Here is a 12,296-nt window from a genome sequence, read left to right as displayed (position 1 = left end):
TGCAGTTTCCCATGCTTATTTTTATCTTGCCCTACAGCCCTACCTCTCAAGCACCCGAAGCTTGTCTCCCATGTCTGGACTTTTTGGTTCCATCTGGGCACCTCAGAGCGATATTTATGAAAGCTGCTGCCCCGTCAGTGCCACGACCCAACACTCGACCCACGTGGAGAACCAGGCAGTTATGTGTAAGCAGGAATACTACCCAAGGTTTAACCCCTTCCGTGCCTACATGAACTTGGACATATGGACTACAGCAGCCAATCGAAATGCAAATTTCCCACTTTCGAGGGACTCGGGTTACTGTGGAAACGTGTGAAAGGAATTTGATTAAAAATGTGAATAAAGATGCTTGCAATTTTGATTACTAGAGTAAGCTGGTTGTTGAATAGATTACAATGTTGGTGGATATTTTGGCACTTTTTATATTGAAAATAAATTTTTTTTACTGAAGTCTGAGCATTCAGTGCATTTTAAAAAGCAAAGCCTATTCAGGATGCTGTTATTGTCAGGTGAAGGCTATAAATTTAAAAGTCAAATTTTTCAAGAATAAGAACAGTATTAGGTTCTTAAAAGCATCCATGAACCTGTACTGCACATACTTCTCCTGAAGTTTACATTCTGTGGTATAAAGTAGGAGTGGTTTAGCATTTGTAGGTACAAACTTACACCTGTAAATAACCACATCTGTACCAAACAATAAGAGTAGGGACCAAGCTGTTCATGCAGATCAGAGAATTTCCAGGTGGTGCCAAGTCTGCTGCTCACAGAGTTATTTGTGGGTGTAAACTTTTGGATGTAGAAAAAGAGGCTGAATTGTGGCTTGTTTATGTGGCTACAGAATGCGGACTGTCACTTGGCCCACGTTCTGCTTGTGCAGTGTGGGTGAGTGGCCATTTCTTCCAGGAGCTTTTCCTTCAAGTGACTCCTGACATTTGGTGTTTATATTTTTAGCCTTCATGTTGCAATAGCATTTTCAGTGCATTTAATTGCCCTTGTTTAAAATGTCAAAGCTTGAGCTGGAACAAATATTTCTTTGAGGTGTTCACACCACTCTCCGATACAGAACAGCATTGTGTTAGCTCGGGTTCTGAGACTGAATCTTCATGGTGGGAAGGGCAACCAGAGAAGTGCTGCTGAATCTCTCCATGGTGGAAGCTGTCTCTGCTGAGTGTTCTTGTAGAGCTCATTGTTCTGGCATGGCAGAGTGTGTCTGGGCATCTTCACTCAAAAAAAGGGGGAGCGTATCCCTTAGATTCAGAGGTATCCTCCACAAGTGGCCTTGTTAAGCCCAGAAAGAGCAAAGGGGGATCTGGTAGCAGCCTTGTCCAGCTGCTCAAAGGAGAACCACAGCCTGTGTGGTGGCTGCAGGTGTTGTGGCAAAGGGCAGCGGTCAGAAGTTGTGGTGTGGGAGGTTCAGGTTGAACACGAGGGGCTCCCCTCAGAGGGTGGTGCTGCAGAAGAATGGGTTCCCTGAGGGGTGGACAGATCTCCATGCCTGGAGGTGTTCATGATGTGGCTGAACAAAGCTGCATGTGACATGATCTAGTGGTGGTGGCAGTCCTGCTCCTTGTGGGAGGTTGGACTAGAGACCACCAGGGTCCAGCCACCATTTTGAGGGTTCTGTGAACTTGAGCAAGTTCCTTACTTTTTGCTACTTTCATTGTTTTCCTTTTGCCCTTTAAACTCAGATGGACTGGAAGACAAGAACTCTGTTTGACACAAAGTGTTGAGGCATTCACATTTGTTTTTATTTGAAGGCAGAGCAGAAGGGGCACTGCAAAACAGCTGACTGCCTGTGTGCAAGGCTATTTAGCAATTTGAGCTCCCAGACCTGATTCTGGCCCTGCCAGTATCACTACATTGCTAAGCTATCAGACCAGCTCCTCTGACCTGCTGGTTTCCACCAGAAATGCCATCTCAGGTCTTGAAATGTTTGACCAAAACTGGCATGTTTCTGCAGAAAGTTTGTTTCAGTAAATCACCAGTTCCTGCAACGAAAGCTTTGTTGAAAGGTGCCTTGCCAGCTCTGCTTCCACATGTGTTTGAGTTAGCTCAGCAGGAGGTAGCGACTGAGTGGGATACTTAAAAGCTGCTCATGCAGAAGGTGCTGCTAAGCCTTCCTTTGGTTTCAGTGTCAGAAAAATGGGACTGTCACGGAGTGTTTTCAGAACTGCGGTGTTTCAATGGCTTGATCAGGAACTAGTGCTTGGAGTCTTTGGCTTCTTTCCACAATGCATTGTGCTGGAAGGGAATCTGTTTGACTCTGGAGTTTAATTGTAATTTCTTGTGATTTTGAAGGGAAATTCACATATTCATATGAACTTTGATGCTCTTGAAATCAGTACAAAGCCGTGAGAAGTAGTCATAACCACTGACATGCTTTCTGTGCACCTCTTGCCTGTGGCTGGAGACTTCTGGAGGAATAGAGTTGGCGTGCAAACACAATAAATACGGATTTTAAAAAAAAGCAATCATTTGGTTTGAAATGCAATGAAGTTCATTATTCCCTGGATAATGTTACTTGTGTTGCATATTCATTGAATTTTGGACGTACAAAGGCACAGGAAAGAGGACGTGCAATGCTGTTCTTGGTTAGTTTACTCAGCTCATACTGTTGATTCTGTTAACTGTTTTAAGGAGATCTGTATTTTCCGTGCACTGAAGTGAAGCTTTGCTTCAAGTACCAGTGTAAGGACATGCTTTTCTTACATTTGCAACAAACTGTAACGACAACAAAACCGCACTGAGTTCTCATTGGCCCTGTGTTCGTGTTGTAAGTAACGTGTACGTTCCAGATAGAATAAAGCATTGGAAAATAGAGGAAAAAACGATGCAATAAGCCAAGCAAAGACACTGGAGAACTCAGGGAGAGCAAAAAAAAAAGTTCGAACTGTTTGGAAAAGAAGACCTCTGTGTAAAAGTTGTCAGTTGTTGAAGTGTCAGCAAAAGACAAGGGAAATGAGCTGCCAACTACTTGAGAAATATTGCTAAGAAAGAAAACCATCATTCTCCTTAATCAAACAAGAACGTATCAAGAAGTAATTCCCCTGGGAGCTGTGTAGTATTAGGCAAAGTATTTCATGTAACTTTTCATAACAATAACTAAAGAATGTAACAAGCTCATAAAGGTTACCAGGAATAATTGCTGCCATCAGGAGACATCTGTAGCTTAATTAGCAATCCATTGAATGCAAGTGGATGTGGACTCAGTTAACAATCATTCCTCCTACAGTAAAGATGAAATAAATAATTCCATTACAAGTTACTTTCTATCAAAATTATTGTAATTCTGCTAGAGTGAAACTGGAGAGGTTGCTCTAAAGACATGCCATTGTCATGAGCAAAATAATACCTGGTTTCTTGCCTTCTTCCAGGAATTCCCTATAGCAGCATTGGGATCTTCATTGATCTCTCTGAAACTGGTATCAATTTTTTTTAAAACTTCAGCAAAAGAAATTCCCAGTTAACCCAAGAAATGCTTAAGATTGCAAAGGGAAAAACAAAAATACCAGTCTAAAAGATGAATAGCTTGCACAGGTCACTAGTAGGGCCAGTGGTGGAAAAGGGGGAAATCATGAGCAGTTCCAAGCATACAGTGTTGATTTCTTGTCCCAGTGCGAATGCTACAGAAACTCAGGACATTCAGTGTTTTCCCAAGAAGAGACCAGGGAGAAGTGACAGCCACCACTTCTCCATGCTCCCAGCAAGTTCGTGGCTTCTTATATGTGCTTTGGGAACTGGGGGTAGCAAGTTATCACTGTCCTTGATTTGCACAGGATGTCTTGGCCAAGCCTGCCTGGTTGTTCCAGTATTTCCATCCTGGAGCCAGAGAATACTGCTGGCACATTTTGTGGAGGTTTATAGGTGCTGTGAGAGCCAGCATTTGGACAAAGCCAGCATCTGCTGTGGGGGTGTTCAGCTGCCTTCACCTTGCCAGGCTGCAGCAAGCCCCTCACAGCTGGAGAGCAAAGGAAGAGGAACATCCAATGCAGCTTCCCAGTACGAGAGGGCAGGGCTCTGCTGGGACCCTGTTGGTAAGTGGGGCTGGTACGATGTTGAGCTTGCTTCTGCAGGGGAGGATTTGGACTGCCACCAGTCTGGCCTGGGAGCTGAGTTTGGACTAGTTGGGAGCAACAGAGTGGCCAGACTGTGCTGCAAATCTCATGTGCGGTTCAAAGCACATGGGGGACAGCACAAGTCCCTAAAGGCAGGCTCAGCTGGGGAGCACAGGTGTTACTTGCTCTTGTGACTTTGTCGTGAGTGTGGTGGCAGTTGGTGGGTCTGTCCTGCAGCTGGACCTGGGCATGCAGGACTGTTCCTGCCAGTCAAAGGAGCAACAACCAGCGAACAGCTTTCCATTGGGCTTGCAAAGGGAGCCTGAAAATGTGGCTGAGATCTCTGATTGCCATAGGGCAAATTAGCTTATTAAAGAGAGCGATTAACTATCTTAATCTGCTGAAGAGGGTGGAAGGGGAGGAAGCAGGTGAGGGAGGTACTCACCACCCACCATGGGGCTGGCAGTGCCTCCAGCATCAGCACCCAACTTTCCTCTGCGTCAGGAGAAGCCCCAGTACTGACTGGCAGGCCACAGCTGCGGCAGCACTGCAGAGCTGGCACCGCCATCCTACCAGGTGAGCTCTTGGCCAGGCTTTACGGTGGTGGGTTGGGTGTTGCTTTCCAGCATTTGCTTTCCTCCCTTCCAGCCTCAGGGAACACATGTTGTTTATTTTTCTTAGTCATAGAGGCACCTCCATCTTACTTTGGCCTTTCCACATACTTGTTTTGCTTTAAGCTATTTGTGGAAAGGGTGTGCAGCAGCACCTCCCCATCACCATGGGCACATTTTACATGTACCTTTACTTGCCTCATCCCATTTTTTCAGTCTGTCTGTCCAATTCTATGGGAGAAATGGCTCGGGGCATGGTTTATCACGTCCTTTTCTGCAGCACCCTTGTCCATCATCTGTCATAGCAGTGATGTGACACACCCTGCCTTTCTGAGGGGCAGGAGGCTGGCAGAGGTTGGTGTCCTAGCTGGAGAAGGAGGTCCCTGGCATTGGTTGGGGCAGTTGCCTGGTCCTGCACCAGAGGAGGCTCTGGTGAGCGTGACCCAGTGATGTTCCCTGTCTCCGTGAGCTGGGGGATGTGCGGGAGTGGGAGGCAGTGGGTGAGCTGTGCTCTGCCCATCATGATCGAGTGATAAGAGCAGAGCAGGGAGGGGATTTATTGTCCCAGCCCTGCAAGCAGCATTGCAACTGAGGTCGTGGAAGCTCACGTCTGCCTCTGCAGCTCACCACTAGTGCGTGGACACAGGCGCTCCCCTGCTGTTGAAAGCTGAATATTGCTGCTCCTCCCTCCATCTCTGGGGAGTGGGTTTCCCTGCAAAAGCCGTCTGTCCTTGACTGCCAGACAAAAATGTCTCCTTTGTCACTGTGGGTTACACGCCATGTGGCTCGCTTTCTCCGTGACCTCTGCTGTATTTCATTTCTTGCTGCTTGCTCCAGCAGCAACAGCAGTAGGACAACCCCACAAACCTTCTCCAACCCCCTGGGCTGATCTGGAGGACAGCTGCTGATAGTCACTCCCCTGGGTGTGCGTGTGAGCTGCTCCCTGAGCTGTTTCAGGGGTTTAGCAGTCTTGTTCAGAGGCAGTGGTGGTTTGTTGTTTCTGCGTGGCCCCACGCACCTCTCTGGAGCTTTTGTTGCTTGGAGGCTGCCAGCAACCTGAGCGAGCAGGGACCACACTGACCTCAAACAAGGGGCCTCCCCAGTGTACAAACCCATGCCAGATGAGCTGCTTTAGCTGGTGTGGATCAGCTTCTTATCTAGCATAAACCAGTTATTTCATCATTGTCAGCTAAACTACCAGCAGCTTGGCTTGGCTTGCAACTGAGTGTGTATGTATACATCTCTTGGAAGGAGCACGTAGCCTTTGTGAGTGACCAAAAAGTCCCCTTCCTCTTCAGTAAACCCAACTCCTGCGAAATGATTTTGAGATGGTGATGGTCCATACCTTGACCATCCCCACCATGCTCTGGTTGCTGTACCCATGGAATGACAGGCTCTGCTAGACCTCATTTCTCCAACCTCACTGGCAAAATGCTTGGTTTGCTGGGAGCCATTTGTTTGGTTTTAATTTTGACTGAATGTACATTTTGCGGAGGGAAACTAATGCTCTCGCACGTCGTCGTTAGCACAGATGTGGAGGAAGCCTGTGTGCTGGATCCACTTCGGCTCCCAGAGACGGTGACGTGGAAGGCTGGTCACCTTCACCGGGCTGGGCGTCAGAGAGTGCTGTGGTACAGGGCTGTCTCCAAACTAGGAATAACCTCCTCTTCACACAACGTTCAGGTGCTGCTGCAAAGCACTTGGTCATTAGCGCCCTACGAGAACCTGCTGTGATTGCTGGTTCTGATTTAGGGAGAGAACTGTTTCACTTGATTTGCTTCACACGGCCATGTTAGATGAAAGGTGTTTCGCAGTTTTGTAGGAAATGCCAAAGAGTGCAAACCAGATGCTGAGGCTGATAAGGCAACCTCGCAGAAATGTCAGAAAACACTGTAATCTTCCCACCGCTCTCCTCAGACCTGTGAGGCGGTGGCATGGCTGTGGGAGCTTAGTGCTTTCTTCTCGGCCATGCTCGCACGAGAAAGGCGGCGTTCCTCAAGCTGCTTGCACGCAGGCTGGTTCACTCTTCTTCCCGCCCGGCTCCTGAAGGCACGTGCACCTCCTGGAAGGGTGCGTGGCGCTTGTGAGGGAATGGAAAATGACCTCATTGCTGCCCTGTTTTCAGAGCGCTGTGGTGAGCCCTCATTCCCCCTCAGCTCGCCTTGTGCTTTTCAGCTGCATGACCCACCGTTTGTGGTGTAAATGGTTTCTGGAGCTCAGCAGCGGTTCCGTATTGATCTGCGCTTCCCATAGCTGCCTGCAGGTCTATCAGTCTTTCTGCAGACAGCTAGCAGTTGTTAACCGGAGGAGATGCCAGACCTACTTCAGTTGATGAAATCCTCTGCTAAATCACAGCTTGTGTTCCTCCTTCAGTTATTAGCTTTTAATCAGGCACCAACCACCCCTTCCCGTTGGCTAAGGACATCAGGCACATACTGCATGTGAATTCAGGCTCCCGCTGCTGGTCCTGCACTCAAGATCATGCACTCAACAATTGACTTTGAGTACTGAGTTTCATTTTTTCCCATCTGTGTGTCCTTGGTATGTAATGCTCTTGCGAAGGCTGCAAGAAATCAGACCACAGGTATTTCTGCTTAATCAAGGTTCAGTTGTACAATTTTCCCATGCCACCTGTCTGGTGAACACAGGTGCTGCTGAGCAATTTTCTCCTGGAATTTTGCTGTCATTTTCAGCACTTCTACATCAAGGTGAGCACGGGTGACCTCCCTCTCTCCTGGCCTGCAGCGTTTGCTTCTGCTTTCAGTTGCAGCCTTGAACATCTCATCTCTGCGTGGCCTGGCCTGAGCCATCTGTGGCTTATGGGGTGGGATGCTCCTGATTGCAAGCAGAAACCTGGGAGACAAATTAAAGACCTGATGGAGATGCCAGGGGTGGACAGCCTGTGGGGCCTGAGCTCATGGTGAGACAAGCTTTTCCTGTCTGTAAGTATAAATACCCTACAGCAACAGGCAACATTTGGAAGTCCTCAACTCACAATGTCATTAAGGAGAGATATCTTTGTGCCTTTTATAGATGGCCTGCACAATCACTGGTTGGTGAAGGGTGTTTTCAGTTCTTTGTTTGTTTTTTTCCTAGGAAAGGAACCTTTCTGTTTATTTGAAAGGTTTTTAATAATTTATCAATTTAAGGACTAAAATTTGTCACACAATTTGTTGAGGACCAAATAACGACTTGCAGAAATGCTTCAAAATCCTTATGTGAGATATGAAGTATGTTAGCTCTTTTTTATTAGTTTCTTTAGTGAAATGTAAGCCTGTGAGCACCCTCCAGAATGACTTACATGACTGAGGCTCAACAAGCTGCAGGTTTGGTGTTGGTTGCAAGAACCTCTTATGCTATTTGCTGTAACAGAGCAACCTGGAGCCTAACCAAGACACTGTTTTTCTTTCTGAAGAGCTGACTTAAGGGATGAGCGAAAGGCTCCTAGATGGCCTTCCTCCTGTCCTTCTCCTTGCTTCCTCTTATCTGAGTAGTCCTTTGTTAGCTGACCAGCTTCATCTGCAGACCTGTCAAACAGGAGTTCAGCTCTCTTGGCTAAAGCATCACTGATATTTAATATAGAGAGAGTTTGTTAGAGAAGTCCTCAAGAGACTGAGTACTGAGTTCTATAAATAAAAATAGGGAACAGATGGCACCAGTTTCAAAAGTTAAGTGGTTTTTAACTAGTTCAGTAACTAATGTTTTCATATACCTACAAAAATATTACAGTCTTATCTTTGCAAAGATCAAAAGAACAACTTTGAAGCACTTGCCAGGTACACGCAGTCATGCATTTTAATAGATGACAGACCAAATATATCCTTACAGTAATGGGACTCACTTGCCTATTTCAAATTCCCCCATGTATTCCTGCAGTGAATAACATACTGCAGATATTAAAAGAAGTCTGCAAGTCTGGGGTCTGAGGGAGCCTGGTAAGGAAGCATTTCATGTGAAGAAGAAGTAGGAAGCCTCTGAAGGTGCCCAGGTTTCCCCAAGGGGCTGAGTATATCAGCAGGTCAATCTGCTTATTCATGGCTGTTTTAACTTCCAGAAAGAGGGACAAGTAAGACCATAGCATGCCTGGCTCAGATTGGCACAAGCTGGCTCTGCGCTGCAGTGTGGTCACTCAGACAGGTTGTACGTACAATATCCAAGGTAATCGAACCCATGGGAACTGCAACACTGCCTAGAAGCAAGCAGTAATGTTGTGTGCCAGCTGCTACAAACCCAGAAAACTGTCTTCCAGTTGTATAATTTATTCTTAAGATGGTTTTCCCATTGTCCAATTTACTCTCAGGGCAGAAGAGGCCATTTCTGCCAAGCTAGAATAAACCTTTTGGTGTCCAGACTTTTTTAGAGTTACAGTTGAGCTAAAGCCTGGTCTTATGTGAGATGATGAATTTTATTAGTTTTTATGCAAAACAGTTGCTTCTGCTTCCACAAACACTGAAGACTGGTTTAAGGTCTGCAGTCTGTCCTGTGCCCTGCTGCTCTGCTCTGCAAGCCAGAGTCTTTGCTATCAGAGGGGAATGCTGCTGCCTGCGCTGTGATGCTGAGCTCCTTTACCTCACTGAAACTTGGCTTCCCAGGACACAGGCTTCTGGTTTGTTTGTTATGTCCATGCTTGTTAGTTTTTAAGGCATCTAGCCCTTTATGTAGCTTGATTGAAAAGCATATTTTTTGCAGTGGAGACAGAAATACAGAGCACAGTTAAGAAATCCCTGGATCTGGTAATGGTACCCTTCCTCTGCCTTCTCCACCAGCACAGCCTGCGGTCAAGTTTCCGGAAGGCCTATGCAAAAAGCTGGATGTCAATGTCAGCTCCAAAATCTGTGCAAAAAGTCTGTGGCAGGGATGTTTTGTCAAATTCAGTTGTATCCAGTAGACCTTAATGTATCTCCTACAAAAGAGAGAGATGGAAGTCAGATTTATTTTCGTAAGTAGATCATCATCAGGTTGTATTTAGTAATGTTTCTAATGTGGATTAAGAATTAGACATCAAAATCTAACCTCATTGACAATAGAGGGAGAGACTTGGGCAGAATTTGGGATCCCTCGGACCCTTTAGACATGAAAGAATTTAGCATTTAGTTCTGGGGTGTCCCATATTCAGACGGCACCTGACGTTTGGAGGCCCTGGGGTTTAGATACCACAGTTCCTGTTGTGTCTCTGTCTGTGCTTCTAAGGATGCTCAGGATGTCTCAGTGAAGCTGGTGCCAACCATCCCTGCCGCTGTCCTGTGGTTAAGCTCTCTTAACTCCTCTGCCCACCTATTCTGCAAGGCTTAATCCACTTCTTAATCACCTGGCTCCTTCAGTAAACGCATCCAGAAGAAGATGCGTAGAGTAGCACCTCCTTTTCTTCTGTATCTCAGTTGTAGAAGCATTTACAGATCTCCAGGGAGCCCCTGGGTTCCAAAAAATTCCCCTCTACCGCAGGACTGGAGCAGGCATGGGGTGTCTACATTGAATTTCTGTATGCATCCTGCTTATCATAGGAAAAAGAGCAATTGTGACAGCTTATCTCAGTGGTTTCCCCTTGCTGCAGCCTCTTGGACAGAAGGTTATGGCTTTCCAGAGCCAGGCAAAGCCAGTGTATCTGCCTGCAGGAGCAGTCTTGTCCTGCTGCCCAGCAAATATGCAGGCTGGATTAAATGTATGTGCTTGCAGCGACCCAACTCTCAGTTGCTTCCACACCGACAGGGATAGGGGATCTCGCTGTCTCCCGTCTGTCCCGTCTTCTGACTTTCTGCTCTGGAAGAGGGGGACTGGAGCAAGGAGGGGTGGATGCAAGCCCCCTCCAAACAGACAGCCCTGCAGCACCTCAGCGCCTTCACTATCTGTTTTTCTTCTGTAAAACGCAGTAGGGGTCCTTATAATTAGAGAGTAAATACACCATTAAAGGCACAGCTTTAGCTACAAAGTTATTCTCTCTCATGCCGCAAGTTATAGAGAAAAGCAAGGGTTGGAGGGGCAGAAAAACCCCTGGCTGAACTCTGGAGAGGGAAGCACGAAACTTTAAGGACAAAACAGGACAGAGAAGCCACCAGACTTGGTGGAGAGCCTCTCGTCTCCCTGTGCCTCCAGGGCAGCTGGGGAGAGGCCCTTGCTCAGCCTGCGATTTCCAAATGCTTGTGCAGCCGGGCGTGGCGGTGGTTGTGCAAGGCTGGCAGTGCCAAGTTGGGCAGCTCCCCCAGCAAACTCCTCCATCCCGGCTGCCTCCCATGCTGGGGATGTCCTTCACCCTCAACAGGTCCCTGGGGAAATTTTGCACCCTCTGGGATGGCAGGATCTCGCCTGAGTAATGCTGATCCTTGGGAAGACAAAAGATCTATTAGTAATCCCCATTTCTTTATTTATTTTCGGGTATTTCCTGGTTTCAGTGTTGTGAGATGTTTACCAGAGACAACCAGCCAAAGTAAACCACCCGAATGAAAAATTGCAAATGAAACAGCGAGCTGCACGGCAAAGCTGGTTCCTTGCCCTCAAGTGCTTTTGTAATTTCAGATGAGGTGCTGCCTGGTGGTTCTCTTGCAGATAGGTTTGTAAGGAATCGCCCTGATAGAAACCTGCCCCTGTGTGCCTGCACTGGCAGAAAGCTGAGGCGAGTCTGGAAAGACTCGAGCAGGACGGGGGATTAATGTGCCTGCTTGTTAACTTTGGCGGTTGGTGTAGCTGTTGTCCCAGCAGAATTAAGGAAAGCAAAAGGGGTGGGATTATTTTGTGATCAGTGGTGTTCCTGGAGGATTAGGAGGTTTCTTTTGGGGACTTCCTAGCAGGAGTAAAAGGCAGAGCAGAGCACAAAGAGGTTCCTTCATGGCCAGGAGCCTGTTTCAGCAGGAGGAGTCAAAATGGATGGAAACATTCCCTTCTCCCTTCATCCAGCTACAGACCTGGTTTACCCAGAGTGAGTCAGTGGTATCAATGTTGTCCTGTTACTCGGTGAGAAGTTATGAGCTCACAGGCTTTTTTTGTCCAGCAAACCAGCTTGCCAGCTCCTTGCTGAGTTCCCTGTTTAAGTGAAGGGGCTGCCTAGCCTGAAGAAATGATTTCTCCGCCTGCAGAAACAGAGAACAAGTCAAACTCATTCGTAGGCTGTGTTTCATCATGACAAGTGTAGGGAACACTTATTTTACAAAAAAAAAAATGTAGACCTCTGAACAGTAGAGGAGTCCAGGCAGCCTTTACCTTATCCATCTCTTCTCTTACTGACTGTATTTTTGTTAGTGATTCTTGAAAGGTAGTATTCAACTGGAAAGCTTTGCAAATATAAGGTGGGAAACATGGAGACACCAGAGACATGACCAAGACGGAGTCCTCTTGACAGAGGGTTGTGCATCTCAGTATGCTTTGCTTAGCCTTTTGTTCCCAGAAGTGAACTGTGAACAAAAAGTTCGAGGAACCAACCCCAGACAAAGTACTCTGAAGGACTGACTTTAAAGGAAATTTGTTGAACCTATTAATCATGGAACATACGGGAAATATATTTAAAATGATGTCATAAAAATAGCACATGAAAGAGGTGCAAATGTAACATAATTTCTATAAATGGGAAATAATCTTTATACCAACGCTTGTGTAAGTTATAAGCTGAAAACAAGCCAGGTGGCCAGTCTATTGGGTAAGT

The 12,296-nt window shown here is 46.7% G+C and overlaps 1 protein-coding gene across 6 annotated transcripts in view; it reads left to right on the top strand.

Annotated features, from left to right (window-relative positions):
- Positions 1–450, top strand: part of TMEM131L (transmembrane 131 like) — an 84,625-nt gene extending 84,175 nt beyond the window's left edge. For all 6 annotated transcript variants that reach the window (XM_065836622.2, XM_065836620.2, XM_071807778.1 and 3 more), the window contains one exon: positions 38–450. In XM_065836622.2, the coding sequence (XP_065692694.2) occupies positions 38–316 (279 nt within the window). In that variant the 3' untranslated portion in view covers positions 317–450. The remainder of the gene's footprint in view (positions 1–37) is intronic.
- Positions 451–12,296: the final 11,846 nt, after the last annotated feature.

Source organism: Patagioenas fasciata, chromosome 4, assembly GCF_037038585.1.
Source record: "Patagioenas fasciata isolate bPatFas1 chromosome 4, bPatFas1.hap1, whole genome shotgun sequence".
In the NCBI taxonomy this organism is placed as follows: domain Eukaryota; kingdom Metazoa; phylum Chordata; class Aves; order Columbiformes; family Columbidae; genus Patagioenas; species Patagioenas fasciata.
Note: the sequence above shows the minus strand (reverse complement) of the source record. Positions and strands in the feature narration are given on the sequence as shown.